The following is a 24,763-nucleotide window of genomic DNA, read 5'->3' as shown; positions in this document are numbered from 1 at the left end:
TGAAACGTGTCTTTGTCTGCAGGCAGACAGAAACCTTAAAGGGTCTTTGTTGGCCCCTAAGCTTCACCTGTAAGTGTTGCGTTTAACGTGGTCACGCACTTCACATTGTGATAACCACTGGGTGCCTCTTTCTTCACAGACCCCTTTGTAGCACCAGACGGCATTTAACCCCCACCTTCAGTCTTAGTTTAGCCGGCTGTGCTAAACTAGCTACATGCGCTCCCACAATAACAGTATTGACGTAACTGGCCATCGTTGGACACGTGCTGCTTTCAGGTTCTCCTCTTAAGCTTCGATTTTTGAGGACTTATGTTGTAGATCTTGCGCTGGATCGAAACCGGCCGAAAAAAAGTGGAAGGTTTGGGTTAGTCATTTTTATAGAGTCCAGGAGGGACATAACAATCAAATAGGGAGGGGAGGCAGAAGAAAACAAATACATATTTCAACACTTATTCAACATAATTTTATATTCCAGGCTCTTCATCTGTTTTTGGTTTAATGACAACAAATGATACACGTAGTCTTTGTCAGGGATGTAAAGATGAAGCCCTAGACTTATTTGCGTTTTCACTGTGTACCAATAGTACAAAGGGCTTTGATTTCAGAATGATTTAGCAAATGTCAATGCTTTTGTAATGCTTTAAAATCATACAATCTCATAACAGCAATCCTTTTACGATATTTTTGCCAGCTTAATTTGGTATGATAATACAGAGAATTGGAGAAAACAAAACTGACCTCCGATGCACTGTTTGATAAACCTGCTAGGCAACAAAATGACCTCCTGAATAACCCACCACTCCTGTGTGCCTTTGAGCAATAGGTACTGTAGTTTCGCTGAGCTAGAGTGGAACTTGATACATTTATTATGGTACATTATAAAAACAAAACGTATAGATGTCTTTAAACCTGTACGTTGACACAATCAGGTAACAAAGCAGCCTTTATTATGTTAATTGATGTTGTGCTTTGGTTGTGTACCCTTCAAATATTCTAAATAAGATTGGCAGTATACGATAGGCACAAACAAGTTGCCACAGTGGTTGGCACACAATGAACTGGGAGCTTTTATGGCCCCCTGAACTTGTTGTATTTTAGGACAGTTGACTGCTTTTGTTCACCTAAAAATTCAGCTTTACTCCCACGCAGAAACTCTAACTCTTTGTGTTGGTTTAAAATAACAATTCTCGACTTCTGACTCAAAATCAAAGACGAGATAAATTTAAAAAATCCAATATGAAAATCCAATATATCCAATTTGACAACTAGCTAAGGAAACACGCTGTGTGTATATGTGTATGTCCTGTAAGTAGTTGTAACATATTGTATGCACTCGGTGGTTAGATATCACACAAATAACTGTCATGGGGAGGACGCAAGAACGCATAATAAAAAAGACTGTACACAACTCAGTGCGTTGGGATCGTGCCATGCGAACGTCCCACAGTCCCTGAACGCAGCAAACTGCAAAACTGCAAGAGGAGCGGTGATTGAAGCGGATAGCAGCAGCACAGCACAGCGGCGGCGGCGTCGACGGCCATCTTAGAGCTACCGCGGTAACCGACACTCATCTTCTGGATTTTATTTTTCTTGTTGGAGACCCATTCCGCCCGAGTAACGAGGGAAGAAGAAGGTTTTTTTTTAGGTTTTTTTTTTTACTTAATTCGAAGTCGGGATGCGGTTCCGAGGGAATACACGATCTGCATCCGCTGCTGTCGGACTGGTCCTCGGACTATTATGTGCGGTGGAGGCAGCGAAAGGTAACTAAGGATGGAACGTGTGTTTCCCGTTGTGTCTTGTCTGCCTTTGCCGTTAGCGGTTATCGCGAGCTCGCACGTTGGTCCCAGACGTTGAGGGTTCAACCGCCCGCGAGACGGTCCGTGCGGGTCCTGGGGGACGTTCAGGGACCTGCTCAGGGATGGTCCGCTCCGGAGCCGCAGCGGAGGGATGGAGTGAGGCGCCCCGGCGGCAGCAAGTGCATCCCGCGATGTTGCGTCCTTTTAACAACCGCACACAAAAAAATCATGCGTGCGCTATTCTAACTCGCACTATTATGCGTGTGGGTGATGTTTTCAAGCGTTATCAACCAAGTTTAAGGCTACTTTGGAGATAATATCAAGGCCACGAAACGACCCCCTTCTGTCATCTGCCACCGTCTGGTTTAATCAACTCGCTTACAAACACATTTTAAAATTGTATCATTTCATTTAACGTCTCACCACTTTGTAAGAGTTTTTTTTTTACTTGCTCGTGTCTATCTCTATATTCAAAATAGATTAGAGTTTATCTGAATTCAGGCGAGTGACGATCTTTACCCTTTTTCTTTATGTATTGTTAATAAACCGCAAAGCTTCTCTCTTTTTTTTTACGCCTCATGCTCGGTCTGCCTACGTTGTGCACGAAGCTTGGGTTGGCTACGCATTGCAGATCCTCTTCACAAGCTCCTGTTTTGTCGTCGGATTTAATAATTGATGTGCTGTGATCACAGGCTTAAGTTAAAATAAGCCGTCGGTAGGCCCAGACTGTGTGGAGACCTGGACGTGCAACTGCGCTCTTCGTCTGCAATGTCACTGATGGACACCGTCACACATCGAGAGGAGAGGCACGCATTCATTTGCTGCAGGGCGGTCCACCTCCCTCCTTCCCAGTTCAGACATGAACTGCGTGAATGTATAGACTGTGTTTTCACGTTAAACCCAATCCACTGGATCCCCAGCCAGAGCTTCCTGTTTCAGGGTGTGTGGAGGCAGGTGCACGTTAGTCACTCTCCTTATCGGCGTGCCTGGGCAGCCACGATGGCTGCAGGCCACTGTGTGTTGTCATCTTTTTAACGTTACACCCGCTTTTATTGTCCACTAACAGGGATTTTAGGGCATGAAGATGCCCATAAAAGTCTGCATACAGGGTTTTAAATCCTAAATCTTTTATTGTTACCATGTCAAGAGTGCACAGCTCTGGGAGGCCGCCATTTGTAAGGCAGTAACTTCCTTTTTTTATCAAACAAAAGGAAAAGGCCTTCAGCAGTTAGTCCTGGTAGTGTGTGTGTGTGTGTGTGTGTGTGTGTGTGTGTGTGTGTGTGTGTGTGAATTTAGGTTTGTATGTCGTAGCCAAGTGTGTTTTTGTTAAGTGCACCTGCTTACTTCCCGTGTTCTTATCAGCACAGGAGACCTGTGAACTCACCATGTTGGTGAGGCCTTATCTTTTATTATTCAAAGGTCACTCGCTTAATTTGCACACCACTTATTGTCACCTGCAGTCCAGCTTTGCTTTTTCATGGCTTGTTTTTGTTCTTTTTTTGGATTATTAACACCCTCCTTCGAGCTGAGGAAGAAACATGGCCCTCTGGGGTTTATTCCTCAGTCGTTATTGTTCTTGAATACTTAAGTTTAGATGTCTAATTGATTTGATTCCATCACTAGAGAACAGACTGAGCTTGGGCACATTCAGGTGAATTTACCAGCGTGGGCGGGAGATGTTGATGACGTGGCCACAACAAAACTTGAAAGATCTGTTAAAAATTCTTACTGCGACTATATGATTCATCACTCCGCCAGCAAGGAAATGTCAGTGTGTGTGAAACTGGTGCAAACACATATCTTCTGTGGCAGGCTTGCTAAAGCCTCACAGCATTTTTTTGTTTGAACTTTTTAAGGTTGTCCACCGCTGTTAATGTTTCTTCTGCTGGAGTTTCTCGTCTTGTTCATTATGGATTGGGACACTTGTTTTCTAGGCCTCGCCCATGTAATGATTTATTTTTCTTTAATGAGCAGCTGCTGGGTGTCTTCATGCTCGAGAGTCAAACATTGGGTCTGCTGAAATGCACAAGCTTCCGCTGTGCACACAGCCAGACAAAGGAAAAGCTGACTGCTGGGAAGTTTCTGGGCCCATTCATCATCGAATTAAGTAATTCTAGTTGAACAAATTGGACACCCTGCTTTGTATGGTGCTGAGTTAACATATGCGTTCTTCTCACATTGCAGTAAAGAAGTACATATTATAGGTCAGGTGCAAGTGTTCTCCCTCGTCTTACATTTATTGGAGAAGCCTACTATTGATCGGTTGAAAATTACATCCCAGTTTCGGGTAAAGTATCGGGTCAATGTATTTATTTTTAAATTGGAACACCTCCAAGGTTCCTCTCTGATCACAGCCTCGTTAAATATTCTGTTTATTTTCTGCTGATACATAAATACATAAGTCATGCAGGAAAATGTTTTACACATTCTTGTGCTTTCATCTGAAAAAAATATCAGCTCATTTACACACTCGCACACACGCACGCACGCACGCACACACACACACACACACACACACACACACACACACACACACACACACACACACACACTCTCTGCTGAGAGCAGGGACTCATAAGACGCTTCCAGAAACCAAAACGTAAGATGACGGGGGAAATAAATATGCTCACATTTTCTATTATGTTGACCCCAAACTTTTTAGTTCCCAACAATCTGTGTGACGTAAGTCATCGTGCTATGTTATGAGAAACAAACTATGTGGATGCACGCTGTTGACAATGACTGCATTGTTCGTCTCTCCCATGCAGCTCTTGTAACACGGTCGTCGGCCATCATTCGGCACCGGTTTATTGGCTTGTTTCTCCTCAGAATTAACACCATTAGATACCAAGAGGATGATGGCTAACGACAGAACATGTGTTCAGTTTCAGATGTTACACTTTGACATATCAGGGCTTTTGTGAGCTGCTAAAACAAAAAAGAAAATCTCAGCTGTCATTGCTGATGTGCCCCCTTAGGTGGGTTTGATTGATAGGACCCATTTAGTGTAGTGATCTGCTTTACATATTCAGAATGGTTGTTTGATTTACAATTTCACAATGTTATCCAGAGTTATGGCAGTCAGTGTCAAATATGCTACGCCCACACGATTTTGGCAGCCAATTATTGGAAAACAAAAAGAAACATGAAACATTTTATGAATAAATGTTGAAATGTTCAGAACCATATGGATCAAATCAGAGAAAGATTGGATTAAATATAATAGAAGAATGATTAAAAAGATATCACAGAATGTTTTAAAGTGGTGCAATTAGTTCAAGCAAAGATGTGAGAGACCATCTCTCTGAGATTTGTCCCAATCGTAGGTAACAATACGCATGGACACCTTTTGGTACATCTCTGTGCTCAATAGAGCCTTTTAACAGTTTTTTTAACACTTCCTTCAGTCAAACCGTATCACTGGCTCTTTGGGTCATGGCCTACCTTTACACTAGTTTAATTGAAATCTGTTACGTTTTTGTCGAAATATCATGCTTAAAATCAAGACTGAGGTTCTGAAGGAACTTTGCATTGTCATTGAAGTGGGATTTAACATTGAATTCTGCTTCCGTGGAGTACTTTAAAAACTATTGCCAAACATTTCACCCAGTTTGGCCCTGAGTAACAGTGTACTTGCCCTATACTTAGGACCTGCTTCTGCAAGTTAAACGCTTACATTTTTCAGTATTTATTCAGAGATTTCTCACAAGAACAAAGGGCTCTCAGGCCCAGACGTTAGCGGTCAGGATCTTGACTAAGCACGTCACAATGTGGTCGCTGTTCGAAGGATCACGGCTACAGCTCCTCAAGAATGTGTATGAGATAATCCCCCGAAAGCGCTAACTTGTTGAAGCATTTCGATTTGGTAATTTGCCACTTAGTGTTGGAAAGATCAGCCATGAGAATATGGGACTCAATTTGGGTCGGTTGTGACTTTCCTGTCATTGGGTCCTCCGCCGGCTGAATGGAGTCAGTGAACTGTCAAGAATGGGTCATTCAGTTGTGAATATTAAGTTGTGCCAGATGACTGGGAAGTTCTGTGAGATGCTAAGAACGGGTTTTAGTCCTTGGTCCTGATGGTATACATTGTAACTTCAAGTGCGAAGCAAAAAGTAAGATTTAGAAGAAGAAAAAACTGCATTCTGGGAAAAAAAATATCCAGGATTTAAATTAATTTATCCACATATTGTGTAAAGCTATATTTAAAAGCCTGCCAACAGGATTTTACAGAAGCAGCATTTCGTGGAGATGATCTTCCCATAAACCCCCCAAATCAACAAAAATGAAAATAGCAAATATATCTTAACCCTACTTGAAGTGTTGAAATTGAATATCGTAACTGAAGTAATAGCCACCTCATTGTGTTATTGGTATTGGTGTGAGTGTCACAAAAACCAGAGCAAACTGGTTTTAATTCGCCCCACATCTGCAGTTTAACTGGTTGCTTTACCTCCTCCCTTCAGTCCCGTTGCTTTCAGGAGGAAAAAAAACGGCACTGCAGAGCTATTCACATTCGGGCGTGTCCACATTCAGATTCAGGCTCCATGGGAAATGAGTAACCAAAGAGCACATTACCTGCCGCAGGTCAGCTGCACCCAACTGCCTGAGCAGAGTCGAAACCGCCTCACTCTCACTTCCCCACTCTCACTGGCTCTTTTGTGCCGTCCACACAGAGAGGCGATTGAGTTGCATTCAAGGCCCCCGCGACTCCCCACCCCCTCTTCAGAGGAGCACTACGGTCGTCTAGAGTGTGTGTCCGTTCTGTTCGGCCGGTTGAAACGACGTGGAAGACAAATAAATGTTGTTGGCTGGCAGGCTAACTGAGAGGCTCTCCTGTGTGAGCAGGGTGTTTGTGGAGTGAGGGCCCCTGAGGTCTGGCTTTCCTTTTAGGGTCCCTGGAACAGTCCCCTGTCTGTGATGGAGGTGGCTTGCGTCAACAAGCTGAGAAGCTTTTAAGGCAAGACAAACAGAGAAGTGTGCCCACTGTTTCAAACCGTGAGCAGATTGTCCATTGATTATTCCCGGTCCACAGCGTTCAGAGAGGCCCTCAGCAGCATAATTGAAGCCAAACGCTGGACTTGGATTTGCATGCACCTCATACCTTTAAAATGCAATGACTGTTTGCCTCCCTCTGCTTGATGTTTCTGTTGAACATCAATAAGTCCTCAAGGGGCCCAGTGATTGTTGTTGGGAGCTCCTTCTGGCAAGCACAGATTGTGCGTAGTTAGAAATCACTACTCACACACTCTGAGGCAGTTGGTGTAAGTGGTGCATTTTGCATATTCTTCTGTATTTTTGTTGTCACAGTTTGAACTGTTCACATTTTTCCGATTTTCTTTTTCTTTCCGCCGTCTCCCTGGAAACACCTCAAGGTCTAACAGCTGAGCACAGACACTGCCTTCTCCTTTACTCAGTGTGCTGCCGCAGCTAATAGGACGAATATGAAAAACATCCTGGCAACAGAGAGGCTTGGTTTATCTCAAACAATAAAAGACAGCCCGCACACTCTGCGTGTACACTGTGTCGGGAATTAGCATGTTTTGCTATTACTCTTAAATTATTCCCAATTTTGGGTAATCAAACATTTGCACCAGAGTGATTATTCAGTATTTTTAAGTTAATTGCATGCTGCAGCATCTGCTCAGTATGTGCTTTATGTAAACATACTCTCCGTATGATAAGTTTTAGTCGTATGTAACGTAATCTGACATCTCTGAGGACAAGACCATGTGAGTCACAAGATAATACAAGGGTTGTAAATAGATACTTGAACTACTATTGCACTTAAGAGTTAAGTGTCGCTCAGAAACAGAAACGCTGACATTTGCATGTCATCGAAGAGGATGAAGACATCAAAAGTAAAATAGAGGTAAATCAATGAAGCAGAGCTCCACAACGCGTCACATGCCTGACACTTGGCTGCACCATCATCATTACACAACGTGCCCTCAGAGGCTCCCAGGCATTATCAGGCTTCATCTGATAATTACAGCCTGATCATCTGCTGCAGGGATGCTGCTACGATCCAGAGCGCTGTGGTGCATTTCTCTGGCTCTCTGGGTGACCAGTAGCCAGTGGCAGTGGTGAGGTTAATACAGATGCTTTTTACATGATTTGGGGGTGGCAGAGTGATTTGTATTCCCCCTCCATGGAGAGACATTGCAACAGTGACGTGAGGTGAAAGATAGTGTGTGCAGGCATCCTGTTGAATCTCAGGATTAGCAGGGCCTATTGTGGCCCGAGCATTCCTGCAGGAAGTGTTTCATCACGGTTAATAGGTCAAACTGTAAAGGTTAGGCTTCAATAAAAGAGCTAGGCAGCCATGAAGGGGCTTTGTCTTTGTGTCCATGTCAATGTGTTACCCCGTTCTTTGTGGGTCATGAAATGAGTCAGAGATGGCATCACATTGTTAAATATGAGCCTCCGTAGAAAATGTTTTCACCTTGAAAGTTTTCTTTGGAGTTTTATATTTTTGATTGTTGGTGTTGTTGATGGATTTAGTTCCAATAGAAGGGATAATCCACAGATAATAAGTTGTTTGAATGCAAAGAGAGGGAAGCTGTTACAATATAAGATCCTTCGTTGTTCTGTGGGGAAAATCAATGGTTGTGTCACATCACAATGGACAACACATTACACATTCCATTATTATATGTAAAAGAAGTCTTCTTGCATTGTCTACAGCCTTAAAGTTCAGTGTCTGTGGTTGGTTGAAGTTGGAATAGCTACTGGCTATTTGCACCATTAGCATTGCAATGCTATTTCTGCAGTAATTTTCCTAACAAGGTTTTTTTTTTCATACTTTATTTAAACCATACCCATTATGATACAATATACAAACCCAGTTTAAACTAAACGCAGCTAAAAATAATGTTCATGTACCATCAAATATCAGCAACACCTTTCTGGATAATGAAATATATTTCAACAGCACCACAAACTAAATCATGTAGGTCAATAACGATTTCAACAAAAATGTTATGACCTCCATGAACGCAGGTTGTATTAAGGACTGTTGTATTGTTGTGTAGACTGCGTTTGCTTTACCAAGGTGTACCTCATAAACTTGCAACAAAGAGAGCTTACTTTTATCTTTTTAGTTCATCCTGTAAATTTTAAAGAAACCAATCTATTTAATGAGAAAGCATTGGTGGTGTAGCAGACCACTTTAGATTTGTGGTGTGCACGGATCACCCCTCACGGTTCTGCACACATGAATGTGGATGAATTACATCGTTTAACGTTAAACATCACAGTGTGAAATGAAGTTTTACCGTGGATCGTTCAGTAAAATATGACTTTCAGACAATATCTGAGAACGTTAGATTGTAAACAACCAATCTGTGTGTAAATTAACAGGAGAAGAGCGAGTAAGGTTGGCAGAACCGCTCATGGCCAACATTTGTTTTAATACATAAAAATCTAATTTTTAATTTTCTAATCATTTTGATTGTGTTTTCACGAAAAAGAAAAACCCCATTCAAGTAAAAGCATTTTACATTTTAATGGTTTACACTGACTTCAGAACAGTTGAAAGTTTTTTGGGGGACGGATGGAGTCTTATACACCAGCTACTATAATCAGACAACAAAGGGATCTGTATCTGCCAATATGGATCATCAATGATTCAAGAAGTGGTCTCTAAAGGTTAGATTTGCTCCCTTTTTTCTTTGATCCGATCTGTCTTTTATGATCCGTTGCTCCACTGCAAAGCATGCATCATTTTAAGGACCAATTTATTTGAGAGCATTAATGGTCGGTGTAAATGTGCACTTTGGAGCAAAAGAGTGCACAGTTCAGGTGACGGAGACATAGAGCTGATCAGTAGATGGCTTGGCACGGCAAACCTTGGCACACAGTCTCACCTCGTACGTTACACTTCATCCTTGTCCACCTGTGTCAGATTTCAGACTCTTTCTCTCTTCTCTGTCTCTCTCTCTCTCCAAAATGTTCTTGTTCCCCTGAGTTCTCCCTCTGTTCATCATTTGGACATCTTAAGAGTTGATTTGCCCGTGTTGGCAGGACACCTTTGCTCATATCATTGTGTCGAGCTCTCATTAGACAGGCATTATATAAAATTGGCAGCCTCAGTCGCTATGTTTGCTCGTCGCTCGACCTTGTCTGTGAATGAAGTGGATGCATCCCATTATAGGATTAAGTGCCATTGGCTATATTTGCTGCGTAACAGGATTGCACACTAGGTACTGTGTTGTTGAATGTCGGGCTGTAAGTGGGTCCAGCAACCGGCCATCTGTGCTCGTACCGTAGCAGCTTGATATGATATGCAGCTTCTGACAACTCATTCATTTCTCAAAGGCTTCTTCAATTATTTTATTTCTATTTTAATCTGTTTTGTACCGGATACAGTATAAAGTAGAGTTCATTTTATGTTGAATTTGTGAGATGAAAAATGTTTTCGTTGTAGACATGGTTCACTACAGGGTTAATATTTATAATTTAGCAGGAGGCCAACATCAGCCCATTATATCTGTGTATTTATATCCTAACTCATCTAATATTTATACTCATGCCAATGGCTTCTCTGTGCTATAAATGTGATGGCGGGTCACGCCTGAACCCCACAAAGTGCCTGTGGGTGATGTAACATCCTGGAGGCCAGCCCTCTGTTTCTTTATTTCTTACTTTTCTGGCCTGTACTGTTCTCCATTCAGTCTGCAGGCATTAATTAAATGGAACTCATGATGTACCATCCTCACTGTGTGCCCCTGAAGGCATCTCATAAAGTATTGTCTGTTTTTCTGCAGTTTTAATCAATATACAGACATATATTTTGTAGCAGACTCTCACTGCATCGTTGTGCTCTTTAGTTTTGAACCGTCCTTTTGTTTTTGGCGTAACATTGACACGCAGCGTTGTGACCATTGTTGTGAGGATTGAGGACTATGATCTCTTTTGCAGTTATACATTAAAAGAACTGAAACAAGTAATTAGTTGATCAAAATAAAAATACCCCACAAAAATACAATTTTCAAGCTCTTTTGATTGATGATGAATTAAAAACACAAATTCTCTGGTTCCAAAGTCTTACATCACTACTTCCGTTGGGCTTTTGAACAGACAATAACAAGTAGTAACAAGTAATGTAAAGATGTCACCTCGGGCTCTGGGAGCATGTGATGCGTATTTGTAAATATATCGTGACATTTTATACATTAAGCAAAAAAGATGATGTGACACATTGAAACACAATGAGACACATGTGTATCAGATAATTATGAAGACAATTTACAGTGGATAAGACGTACATACACTTAACATTGCTCAAGATCCTTAAGATCCTCTGCAGCATGTTAAGGATCTTGATCAGTTTAAAAAGAGAATCCTCTTGAATTATCAGCTTTTATGTGAGTGAAGAGTCTGCAAGTTATAATTGGGCCAGTCGTAAGTATACATTGCACGAGATGAATTGGGTTTCTAATTAACTTAAATTAAGAAAATGGCAGTCTTCCACGCTAAACATCCTCAGTGCTGCACCACCCCTAAGGCTGCCTCAAACATTTCAAAGCCTCTCTCCTAATCTCATTCCATCTTCATAAAGCCTCGGCTCGGGGAGAAAAAACATCCCTAAGAATACAGAGAGTCTCTCTTATATAATCATAGAAATCTTATCTTCTTGATAGTGTGTAAGAAATCACCCAGTTTCCAAGAATGAGGGTGTCTGTATTTGTGTTAATATCTTTGTTGCTCTGCGTCAAATTTTCTCAGCAGAACAAATGTTCTTCCCATTCACTGCAGGTTTGCAGGAGGATGATGAAGCTATCCTGTCAAACGGGCCTTGTTGGCAATTTCACACAACGCATGTGAGAATTTCACGCTTTGAATAAAATCGTGCTTTAGATTTAATTTCATGAATGTGTGTGTCTGTGTCTGTGTCTGTGTGTGAGCGCGTAAGGGGCTTTGATTTTAATGGTGATTGACGACACCGGTTTCATCTCCTTTTGAATTTGTCTCAGGCCTCCTTTGTCCTCACACCTACAGCTTTCTGTGTCACGTTTTCTGCCAATATCACAAAGCACAATTTGTCTCATAGGGCTTTACAATCTGTACAGCACACAACAATCTCTCGTTTAAAGTTGTTTAGCTGTGACAGTTGTCTGAGTTCAAAAATACAACGTTTAGTTTGACCTGCGACAGCAGACATTTGCTTGTTTACAGCGTTTAAACGGCACTAAAACTCTTTTTCCAGGTCCTTGCTCATCGGCCGAGATGGAGATGAATGCTATACAAATGTACATGGGAAATTGCATTTAACTCCACCAGACAGGAGGGACACATGGAAGACAGCCTTCTCGGTTGTTCATTTGTAGTTACTGGTCAGGATTAGGCTGACATGTTTTGCATAAACCGGCTGCAGCTTTGAGAACGCAGCTTGATATTGTACCACTCGGGGCCGGTCCTGGTTCACTGCACCTCAGTGCTCGAGGCTGAGAGCTACTCAAATGTGGCAAATGTGAGGCCCACATGTGACCTGGCAAACAGTTACTGTGACTTTGTAGAAACTGAAGCAGATTACAGCAGTCGTCTGGCCCGGCAGGTCACAAGACGCTCGGCAACAACGATTTATTGGGCTGGATCAATTCAAAACAACTCGTTCTTACTAACCACTATTTGTGTCAGACAAGATTTAACCAAAGACACTTCATTTGTGTGTGTGTGTGTGTGTATATATGTATATATGTATATGTATATATATATATATATATATATATATATATATATATATATATATATATATATATATATATATATATATATATATATATAAGATGTGCAATATATATTTCAGTCAACACAATAATTTAATGCTGCAGCACATTTAATGTTAATTTCACAATACAAACATTTATTTTTGCATCGTGATAAACTTTGAAGGCATGTTTTCTTCGGGCAAACTTTTCTCATTGGAAAAAAAACATGTTTGGTTGTGTGAATAATTAATTGTGGTGCACACATCCCACTAGTAAAGTACAAGTAGCTTGTACTTTATTTCTGTTGATTGTGTAGGATAATTACTTACTGAGAAATACACTAAATTATATGTAAAGAAACATAATTTGCTTTGCTGAAATTGGATTGGTACATTGACATTTAAAGTCACCTGAAAACATCCTCATCATTTATTTATACTTTTGTAGATTATTCTTTTTATCTGGTTCCAGCTCATCATATAATTGTAGCTCAGGTTGTGTCATTGAACATAAGTCTTCTTATTTATTAGTCAGATGATGAATGTTTGATGTTGAGTCTTTTTGAAACACGACACGGCTGCAAATAAAATTTGACTACGCAAAACATATTTCAATTAGGCATTTAACTCTTTGATGTACTTTGTATTTTTCAGAACCTTTAGGTTTAGCTGATGAGTGTCAACTTATACAAGTTTATGTTAAATGAAGATTATCACTTTAATGTTCAGACATTACAATCTACTAAATTGCAAGCCATTAAGGCAGTCCAAATTGGCCAAAAGTGACTAAAAAACACACATAATTTGAATGACAAACATTAATTTACTGTAGGCCATATGTACAATTCTGGAAGGATTATGAGCACGCAGGTGCCAACAACATTTATGTTTGGCAGCATCAACAAATAATTGAATGACATGAGCATTTTGCATCAGAGACACGGTAATGAATCCACTGTGTGTAAGTAATGCTGCTTGTTGAGATGATTGTTGTACTCCGAGTGTACCATTGTGTGCAAGTAATTGGATAAATGTGGGCTGGAGGAGGTGCTTCAGTTTCTCATGAGGCCGGTAATATTGAGCGTTTCCATTCACATTTCCTTTGACCAGTTTTTGGAGTTGTCATCAGTGTCAGCAAGAGCTACAAATGTAAAAATGAGAAATTCATAACTTCGCCACATGTAATACGTACACAATAATGGTGCGACAGATCATAAAACTCACCGTTCGGATCGTAACAAGGATCAGATCACAGATCAGTCAGCTCAATAGAAATTAAGGGAGCAAATATAACTTTTAGAGATCCCTGATCACTTTTCTTTTGCTGCATTGGCAGAAGTCAATAAACCATAAAATATTTGAAATGCAATACTTTGACTTTGTTATAGCAATTCATAATGTTTTTGTTCTTCATAAAAAAAACACGTACAATTTGTAGTTTTAATGATGTATCATAAGCTGCTTAGAGCTCTTGTAAACAGGTTATAATCCATCTCTAATATCTGTTTGTTGCTGTGAACACAATTCCCTCAAACAACTGTTTTATCAACGAAGTGATTTATCTTAGCAATACACTTTCCTCCTTCAAATTAAATAGACCATTTTTATTTCATACGTCATTTTATTTTGACAAACTGTAGACTATGCCCATTGTATAATGCGCCACAAAATGAAATATGCTACTATTCCTACAGTACAATCAACAGTCCTGACTAAGCAAACATTAAGCGCATTAACACACTATAACACACCAGCTACGTGTCACTGTGGCGTACAGCAGCCTATACCTGTAGATTCATAAATATGAAATAAATATGTCCAGCTCTACACTCAGTATGTTTACATGCATGCAAACAAATGCGTAGCAATCAGAGAAGGACCATAGTTAGATTGAGCGACACTGGGGTATTCCCATCAGCATAATTGTGCTTTTAATTATTAATTACAAGACAATGTCATTTTGTATCACAATATGTTCATATATGATTTCATAACAATATGATTCCATTGAAAGACGATCAATCATCAGAATGAATTATGGCCCAGCTGAGGCATGAATTAATGTAAATGTGATTTGCTCATGAGTGCTTTGGTTGAATTATAACAAAATGAAGATTCTTTTATTTTACAAACTCAGCAGTGCAACTTTGCCCTGCGGTGGAATAATTAAGAGGAGAAAATGCTCACCAGGCGTGTAATTAATGTTTAACTTAAATGCTAAAAGTCATACTGTTTTTGTCTCAGTCTTATTCACTCAGAACATTCATCAGAACTGCAGCTGTTAGGCATATTATCTCAGAAACGCTCTCGAAAAGTCCACTTTTAGTGCTTTATTTTCCACTTCTTGAGCTCTCATCACCTGACTACTTAAATACATTTGGAGAAAAAAGAAAACTTTTGTTTAACCACAAGCAAATTGTAATGCTTCATAGTTCAGTGAATTGATTATTGTTACTCCCAGATGAATTGTAAAAAAAACCCGAACAGTTTTCTTTATTACCTTTGAGGTAAATACCTATTATGCTCTGTGGTTGATGAATCCTTGTTGTTTATTGTTTACACTTTCACCGCAGTTCATTGTTAGCATAGATTAGCTTTAGTGCATGAGGTGGCCACATTGAATGTATCTCATTGTTTACAGAAAAAAATACTTTCTGAATATGGGCAGTGGGGTTTAGGTGAGATGAGAGAGGCAGCACGTTAAAAAGAGAACAAATTACTTCACCAAGCAAGATACCCCTTCATTATTGAGTCATTTTCAATTGAAGATTTAACATTTCAAAACATTTTAAATGCTCAATAAGATATTGTGCCTGAACTAAAAGGCTTATTCCTGGCTTGGGTCAAAGGCCTGGTCCAGTGTTTCTATCCAGTGAACCTTCAGCCAGAGTTAGCGTCACCTTAGCAGACCAGTAGCAGAGGAAGGCCATCCTCTCCCTCCATCCTCTCCCTCCAGGTCCTGACTGAGGACATATTGGCTGGAAGAGAGATGCTTCTCCCCTGCGTCAACGCTGTTCTCTAAACCAACCCAAATATGTCACTCACGGCGGCTTTTTCTGCAGCCGCTAGCTACAACAAAATCCTGTCTGCAGCTGGGATGCTTCCCAGGGCAACTAGCACACCCCACTGCTGCTCCACCAAGTGGCCTAAAGGTCTTGGCCAGGGCCGTTATTATTCATGTGGTGCCCCTTGTCGAAGGTCAAGGACTGATATGGATTGTGGTATTGTCTGTGTTGAGGAATTTGTGTACAGTTTTGTGCAGTGGATGCAGAATGATGTTCAATGGAGGGTCAAGAGCAGCAGATTTTTACTCCTCCAAATGTTACACGGCTTGGCCCTTGCTGGCCTCATCCCGTTGAGGGCGATCCCTTCATTGTGTGTGATGCTTCTAAAAATAATATTAAAGCATCCAAAACCTCATAAAAAAATGTACTCAAGCTGCATTGGGAAAAAAAGCTAAAAGTCAAAGTAGCAACTTGAAAAAACGCAGATGAAATGTGATTGTTAAAATAAAGAAAGGAAAATCACTTCCTCGTGAGAAAAACAATTTGCTAATTAGGACATCTCAACTCGGGCCATATTATTTGTTTTGACTTTTTTGAATAGACACTTGACTTTTCTTTCTCTCTGTTTCTCAGTCAATAAGCACAAACCATGGATCGAGACGACATACCACGGGATCGTAACGGAAAACGATGACAAAGTACTTCTGGACCCTCCTCTAATTGCACTGGACAAGGATGCTCCTCTTCGCTATGCAGGTGAGAGAGGAGGTTTAATGATGCTGCTGCTGCCGCCTCTGCTATTCCTTTACTCCCTCAGCTTCACTTCGCCTGGAATAACTCATTATAACACTTCTAAAAAGAAAAAATCCTCTGTACCATTAAAGCTATGAGATTATGTTACATGTAAAAAAAACTATGAAAGCTTCATTTTCCTTTATTTAATTTTAATTTACGGCGTAGTTTCATATCATAGAAGTACGACCTCAAATCTAGCCTGAGCATAATGCTTTCATTTAAATATTTCTGTGATGTTGTATATATTTGATATTAAATGTTTGTACAAATCAGATGTTAACTCAATAGTAAATAAGAGAATAAGTTTATTGTTGAATCATTAAATGCACACCTGGTAGTTACTGCGTACTGATGCACAGCTGGCTACCACATCCTGCAGATTGGCCCTTTTGATATTCAGTTTAGAAATACTCTCATACTTTTATGTTCTTCAGCACAGTTTAGTGTGCTTTATGTACCAAGGCAACATTTGCTCTGGGGTTTTAATCACACCCGGATTGATTCTGGCAAACATTCAAAGCATGGAAATGATTTTCCACCATTTTACGTCACGTGAACTGTGTGATCTTTTGTCTGCAAGTCTCTTCACACTCTCACGCATTGCTCCACTTGATATGACCAATTAAAACAAAATCTCTGATTACTACTTAGTAAGTCTTCAACAAGGAGATATCACGTGGAATATTCTTCACAGAGTTACGTGAAATATGATTGTTCTCAAGAGCTGATCGGCCTTTTAAGGTGGACAGCTTCCGCCATTTTTGAAGGGCAGGGAGTGGAATAGTGCGCCCATTCTCTGCATGATGCTGGTCTCCTTTCACAGTAAATTAGCAGTGAATACAGAGCTCGGTGCTGCCATTTCTTTCAGCTGTTTTTCGATAAGCGGGGCTTTGCAAATGGGCAGTGTGTCCCTGTGAACTAGCTCTCTTGAGACAGAGCGAGCAATCTGGCTTCCCGTGTCAGCAGGGGTGACCAGCTTTGTCGTTCCCGTCTCCTTCTTGTAGGTCCAGCCAACAAACAAGGTTCACTTTAAAGCTCAACACAGGCCAAAGAAACCCAATCCCAGGCTCCCATGTCAGATTAGTTTAAATATTTAGCATTCATGAGGATCTCCTGTGCGACTAACAGGTAACGGGACAATGAGCGCGAGGCAACACAGTTCCTGCAAGTGAATATACAACATATCAACATTCTCATATTATAACTCATTGTATGTATTTAGTGCCAGCGGTTAAGTAACCATTGCAGGCCAAGCCTTTAAAGTCAATGGCCAACAATCACTGCGATGACCGACCTGAGCCGAGAGGCCCGTGTGACCGGTGAGGAGCTGAGGAATTCCTGAAGCCCTGGTGTGAGCTGGTCATTAGAGCTGTGCTGAGTACGGAGGCCCACAACTCCCACTGCATGACTGGCCCTGAACAGCAGTCCCTAATGTGAAATCCATTTCTAATTGTTTACGAGGTGAAAACTAAACAACCAGGACCAACTCACCGGAGGCCCTGACGGGGCTTTAAAACAGACAACCGAGCAAAAAAAAAAAGGACTTCATACACTTTATCATGTGGAAGATTTTCTAGGACACATTTGTCAGTATTCATGGCGGTGTTTTTAGAAGTGAGATGAACTCTTTAGCATCCTCGAAAACATGCTGATATTAAAAACTGAGATTTCTGTTGCTTGTAATTGGATGTTCTGTCACTCACTAGAATTGCTGCGCCATTAATAAAACTGCAAACATTTCAACACAACCTTTTCGTAAATGTTTTAATCCTTTCTTTCTTTCAACTAGCAGAAGAAGTGTTACTTGTGAGAAACGTAATACATATTCTGTTATTGCGTAGCGTATGCTTCCTTCCTGTCCTCTGTGTTTTCTCTGAAATTCTAACTTTTCTTCTAACTGATCTGGGTTTATCTTCTCTCCCTTCCTTGTAGAGAGTTTTGAGGTGACCCTCACCGAAGAAGGTGATCTTGGGCTCTTTCTTCTGCCTTGTGCTTAGTTGTTACTATTAACCCACTAACGCAAAAACAGCATCCACACTTTTACACAGAAACTCCCGCCATGCTCTGTAATCTCCCCATTCGGTTTTCTCGATTTTATGTTTTTCTCACCCTTAATTTTTTTGGACCAACAGCTGGATGAAAAGTGTGATGTGGGGCTGACTTTACTTAGAAATATCTGTGCATGAGACATCCATTGCAGTTTGCAGACCCTAACAGTTTTTCAGCTGTCACCAGGAAACAGAAAGCTACTTTAAAACAGGAGCTTTCAGTCACTTTGCTGCCATTTTGTCCAGTCAAATTATTTCAATCAAACAGCATTTATTCATAAAGTATATGCTGAAAGGACACAAATTGATTTTACAACCTATTAACACAGATTAGAGCAGAAATTGACACCAGAATTTGTATTTCAAGAGCATAATAGCTCTGAAAATGTCTAAAAAGGCATCATCCATAGTTGTGGTGCCTCTCTGTGACCTATCAAATCTATGCAGGTACAGTGACTCCTGTGGACTTTTATGACATTAAAGTCTTCAACTGAAAGCTGCTGAGATTGTTAACTAATGCAAACTCTCTCCGCCACAAAGTTTCTGTTGTTGCATCTTTGCCTTAGTGGATCTCTTAAGTTAATTCTCCGCCACTAATCCACCATTAGCATGGCTGCAGTTGTCATTTGATGTGGATGTCAAGCAAGTTGATATTTCTAACCCCAATTCTCATCCAGTATTTTTTGTTTGAATACTGTTAAAGTAGCCGTTCAGTTCTTCTATGATTTAATTTAATTTGATTCATTTTGCAGTAGTTTTGGGTGAGAAGCGCAATTGCACGGGAAGACTTTCTTTGGATAAGAAAACACATTTCGGTGGTGTTGAGTGAGGTTTTTTCTTTTCTTTTTCACGGCTTTGACGACTGAATTGGTGCTTATTACAATGCGATTTTCGAAATCTTGATTTTGTATTTTTATTATGTAAATTATTGTTTCTATCATACAATAGGTTGTATTTTTTTAATCGTTAAGGAGATAAATGATCGTCACTTCAAATACTGTTTTCTATGTACTACATTTTGGGCTCAGTTCCATGAATTTGATTTTTAATATCCTAAGAACCCCTGTGAAATGCCTGTCCATATCTTTTCAGTTTCTGCCTGCATGACTGAATGCAATGTTTTCAAGTGGCTTGGAAAAGACTTCCAGAGTCTTCTATGATACTAAATGTCCCACTCCCTCTTCCAACTCCCCCCGCTCCCAAGTACTCACCCATATGACAGTGCTTTTGGGCTTCCTCCACAGACACCACCCATCCCAATCTACAACTCCCTGGCACCCAAAATCTGTGGCTGATCTTTTTTCTTTTCTTTTGCGTGAATTTATGGTTTCTTTGTTAACATTATTTTTCATTTGAGCAATACTATTCTACACCTGACTTCAGTTATTGTGAGCAAAATCTCTTTTGGCTCTTGACGTGTTCAGGTGAGATTTGCGGCTTCAGGATCCACGGGCAGAATGTCCCCTTCGAGGCAGTTGTCCTCGACAAGTCCACTGGCGAGGGCGTCATCCGAGCCAAGGACAAGCTGGACTGCGAGCTGCAGAAGGAGCATACCTTCACCATCCAAGCCTACGACTGTGGAGAGGGCCCCGATGGCGCCAACATGAAGAAATCCCACAAGTGAGTCGACCTTTGAACCTCAAGGTGTCCTCTGTGTCCTTGACCAGATCCGGTTTAGTTTGACTGAACAATCAGTGCAGTCAGTTCTTTTAAAAAAATAAAAGGTTTTGTGTTTATTAGTGACGACACAGAAAGTTATTAGAAAAGACGCTGCTCTCTCATATCTGTAGGGATTCATGAGGGGCTTTGGCACCTCACCATTAGATGTCGTTCATATGAACTCTGCTTTCACATTTAAAAAAAAAACAAAAGGGCGAATGCAGCAAAGACCAACCACTGGACTGCTTGGATAGTAGCAATGTGATTTTACCATAAACTCAAAAGCTAAACTATAATTAAATCCTTCTGCTGATTGTGGGTGATGTCCAAAGTGATCCATATCGTTTGGTAAATATGACCGAGTGTGGTGGGGCGGAGACTCAGGTGCAGAGGAAGACAGGAAGCAACGTTTTTTTTTAGCAAAAATCAAAAAGGGTACTTTACTTAGTCCCAACACAAAACAGCAGGATACACACACCGGCACTGAATGACAACTGTATATGACATACGACGACCTGACAGGGGAAAACACGAAGGTATATAAATGAGAAGGGAAACACAGGTGTGGGGCATAAACAATCAGGGGACACACATGGGAGTGACTGAGGACAGGTGAATGGAATCAAGCAATCAGGGAGACACAATAATCAGGGACACAGAGGAAACAAGACAAACTCAACATAACAGAAAGCCACCCGTGGCTTTCCGTGACATGTGCGTGTTTTCTTCTCAGGTCTGGTTGTAGTCTGGACTAAGAAAGCTTGTAGTCAAATATTTATTTGTGATAAATGTATGACCACCAGAGCAGATACATAAACACGCTGCAAAGCAACACTTGACTCGCTTTCCGTCATCAACATTTCATTTCACCCAGTGTGTCCGTAAAGCACCGATGATGCAGGATAACAGTCGGCAAAATGTATTCAGAGATTGAGTCACCTGTCAGTCCACATGACATGTTTATTCCTCTGTTGCTACTGATGTTAATAAGCTGATGTGAACATCAGTGGACCAGAACGCATCATCATGAAGTGTCACAATAGAATGTTTTTCTTTGGTTACTTTTGAAGTAAGTATGTCTTGAACATCCCCAGGTGACAGTCCTAACTCAAGCGTGTCCATTTCAGGGCCACCGTCCACATCCAGGTGAACGACATCAATGAGTATTCACCAGTGTTCAAGGAGAAGTCCTACAAAGCCACCGTTATCGAGGGGAAGAAGTACGACAGCATCCTGAAGGTGGAGGCGGTGGACGCTGACTGCTCGTTCCAGTTCAGTCAAATCTGCAACTACGAGATCGTCACTCCCGATGTGCCCTTCACCGTTGACAAAGATGGTGGGAACCTTCAACTAGCAGCCTTGAGTTAGTGGATGTCGTGAAAAGCCTTAGAGCCACCATTTTATTGACGCTCACCACATTGATCTGTGTAATCGCGAGACTGTCATTTAACATTCAAGGCAGCTCGTTGCCTCGTGAAGCGATGATGGTCTGCTTGAAATGTCACCCGAGCTGGACATTCGTTTCAGACTGTAAAGTTATTTCATCAGATACCAAAGCTCAGCGGATGAGACGCCTGGCTTTGATAAAAAGGAAATTCAGACAGGTGATAATAGGAGGAGAACAATCAGTGTGAAGATGCATAGCGTTGGTGAGGGTGCTCAACTGTGACAGCTAATTAGTATTTGAGGTGGAGGGGAAAAAGAACCTGAGATGAGATCTGATCTTAGTAAAACTAATTACTTCACTTTAATCTATTACATGCTAATCAGGCTACACATTAGCTTCGTAATGTAGCAGTCTAAGGTAAAAGATGCAAGTCCAAATGATATGATGTGGCCCTAAAGAGATCTCCATTCATATATTGTGCTCTTAGTTCAGCTTGACAGTTAATCACTTTTGGACCTTTCCGCACTGGTTTCTATTTAGCAGCTTTTTTTTAAATATTTGAAAATAGTGTGTTTTTTTATTTCTAGCCCAGCTGCAGCTTTGAAATTAAACAAAGAGCTTCCCTGACACTCTTTTTTTCCCCCTGCTTCCCTCAGGCTTCATCAAGAACACAGAGAAACTGAGCTACGGCAAAGAGCGCATGTACAAACTGACTGTGACGGCCTACGACTGTGGAAAGAACCGTGCATCCGAGGACGTTCTAGTCAAGATCAGCGTCAAGCCCACCTGCAAACCCAGCTGGCAAGGTATCAAAGCTCTCCTCTACTCGCTGTAGCTCGCCCACCATCACATTTGAGGTGTGTTTCTGTGTTGAACAAAAGCGATCCACCAATGCAGAGTCCACACAGGCTGCCATTGTTGGAAACGGTTATTTAAGCTGCAAGTGCTTTTATCATGTTTATGAAAGAACTTCCTCAAGAGTAATTACTTTTACCTCATCATTGACTGCTTACACGTTATCGGGGCTATGCCCTACCTCTGGCTTTGTCATTCAGGCTTCAATAAGAGGATTGAATATGAGCCTGGCACAGGGAGCCTTGCTCTTTTCCCAAGCATGCACTTGGAGACCTGCGATGAGCCAATCACGTCCATCCGCGCCAATATCGACCTGGAAACCAACCACATTGGCAAGGGCTGCGACCGTGATACCTACTCTGAGAAGTCCCTGCACAAGCTGTGTGGTAAGTCACTGCTTCACTGTCCAAAGTGGTTATTGTCTGTGTTGATTCTTTGGAATCACAATATTTTTTTAGGAAATCCAATCGCTTTAAGTATTTGCCTTCACACTCTGTGATTGTTTTCTAGGAGCCAGCTCCGGCACCGTGGAGCTTCTGCCGGCACCCAGCAGCGCCGCAAACTGGACGGTAGGTCTGCCCACTGATAACGGGCACGACAGTGACCAGGTGTTTGAGTTCAATGGCACCCAGGCCATCAAGGTCCCCGATGGCCTGGTGAGCACCAGCCTGAAGGAGCCCTTCACGCTCTCCGTGTGGATGAGACATGGCCCCGGGGCCCACGAGAAGGAGACCATTCTCTGCAACTCTGACAAGACAGGTAATGTCCCTCCAGAAGCTCCAGTTTGAATATTAGTTCATTTGTTTTTTCAGCTGATATCGGTTTGCCGGTTGTCAACTGTAAATTGACTAGATAACATAGATAATTAAAAGCATAATTTGTGATCAAAATATAAATAACACACGGTAATATACATATGAACGTGACTCGCTCCTGTATTGATTGTCAGGTCCTCTAATACAAAGACTCTCACTGCACGACAAGCACATGAACTCAAAGCAATTTTAGTTCATTTGAAAGTTTCTGGTGTTGTTAAAGGCTTGTTTATCTGAGTAATAGCTGTACAAACTAAACGTGAATATACCTGTTATTTATACAGTCAAAAACTGCTGCTTGGCCTGTTTGACATTAATGGCATAACTACATTAAAGCAGCACTGAAGAATACATCGAACTAGTACCAAACAAGTATTAACCCTTGTTAGGACCTGACATGCACTCAGTTATCTAATAAATGTCCATTAAAATAGCTGGAGTGTACTGTTAAAACCTGCGTGTCTTCCAGAGTCTGCGCTGGCCTTTCCATTTCTGTCACCAGCTGTACATTTTGCGTGTGGTCTTCCTGATCTTATTGACTGTAAAGTCTGTATCGTGGTCAGTGAGAGGCGGTTCATCAGCTTCTGTTCCACTGCTTATATAAGAAGGATTACATCAGAACGGCTGTGCCCTGAACAGGAGGCTTCCGTACCCGTGATCTCACCACCATTCATGACCTCCATTTAGCATAGCATCTGTTCCACAGAAACATTAATGTCTCACATTCACTTCTTAATACTAAAACTGCATTTTAAACACTGAAACTGTGAAGCAAGTCACTTAGTCCCACAAGCCACTTAAATAACCCACAGTAGCAAACAGACGCATCTTTATTTGAACTGCTGGGTCCATTAAATCGTTGTTTTCTTTCATACAGTAAAGATTTCTTTTTTTTTTTTTCAAAGTGGAAATTAAATTGACTCGCTGTAAATTGAGCAATTGATTAAATGTCTCATAATGGACACTAAATCTGCTTTAGCATGTGTTACATTTCATCAGGCAGGGACGTGAGTAGACTTATGACTGTCCCTTAGTATGGACATTAATACACTGTCATTTAAAATTACAATCAGGCCCGAGTCCAGAATCCTATTCTGAAACCTGATATGTGATATCTATGTTACTGCCTAAGAGATGGGCCTGTTGTTGATGGGATTATCTTAATCAAATGAGAGGAAGACACACCTTTTTAGGACTGTTAATGGATAACTTCTCATTTAATTTAATTACATAGACCTGCAGTGTAACCTGATGCTCTCTAATTTTACCGTTTTGACATTGTATGACAGGTGTTGGGGAAATATTGTAATAGACTATATAGCTTAAATATATTGAGACCAGTGTTGTAAATCTTTGAATCTGTTCAAGGTTTAACGGCCAGTACCTGTTAAGTACAAATTGTACATATACAGGTGAATCTTAACTTTTTGACTTGTTTTTGAAAACCTCTTCCAAGAAAATGATCTATGGTTGCACTTACAGTTTGGAGCAAAGTACATTTGTCAATAGGAACAAATAAGGTAGTTAATTAGTCTTTTCGGCCACTATGAAAATGTTTGATGGATGTTTGTATTTTACGTAATTGTCATGGGCTGATAATGACAAATCTAAATTAGGCACATAGATAAAGGATTGTGCTTGCAAATTTAACTTTTTGCGAGTCATTTCTTTTCTTTTGTGTGTCATCAGTAAATG

General features: G+C 40.9%; 1 protein-coding gene across 4 annotated transcripts in view; it reads left to right on the top strand.

Moving 5' to 3' along the window:
* Window positions 1-1,486: 1,486 nt before the first annotated feature.
* Window positions 1,487-24,763, top strand: part of clstn1 (calsyntenin 1) — a 57,220-nt gene continuing 33,943 nt past the window's right edge. For 2 of the 4 annotated variants that reach the window (XM_068596870.1, XM_068596868.1), the window contains exons 1-8: window positions 1,487-1,760; window positions 16,143-16,265; window positions 18,237-18,266; window positions 19,777-19,972; window positions 21,139-21,347; window positions 22,055-22,204; window positions 22,454-22,639; window positions 22,764-23,012. In XM_068596870.1, the coding sequence (XP_068452971.1) occupies window positions 1,676-1,760; window positions 16,143-16,265; window positions 18,237-18,266; window positions 19,777-19,972; window positions 21,139-21,347; window positions 22,055-22,204; window positions 22,454-22,639; window positions 22,764-23,012 (1,228 nt within the window). In that variant the 5' untranslated portion in view covers window positions 1,487-1,675. The remainder of the gene's footprint in view (window positions 1,761-16,142; window positions 16,266-18,236; window positions 18,267-19,776; window positions 19,973-21,138; window positions 21,348-22,054; window positions 22,205-22,453; window positions 22,640-22,763; window positions 23,013-24,763) is intronic. The other 2 variants (XM_068596871.1, XM_068596869.1) reach the window with 1 other exon arrangement.

This window comes from Clinocottus analis, unplaced genomic scaffold (genome assembly GCF_023055335.1).
Source record: "Clinocottus analis isolate CAN_PGR_092001 unplaced genomic scaffold, fCliAna1.0.p SCAF_4, whole genome shotgun sequence".
Classification (NCBI taxonomy): domain Eukaryota; kingdom Metazoa; phylum Chordata; class Actinopteri; order Perciformes; family Cottidae; genus Clinocottus; species Clinocottus analis.
The sequence above is the reverse complement of the archived record's forward strand: the minus strand, read 5'-3'. Positions and strand labels throughout refer to the sequence as shown.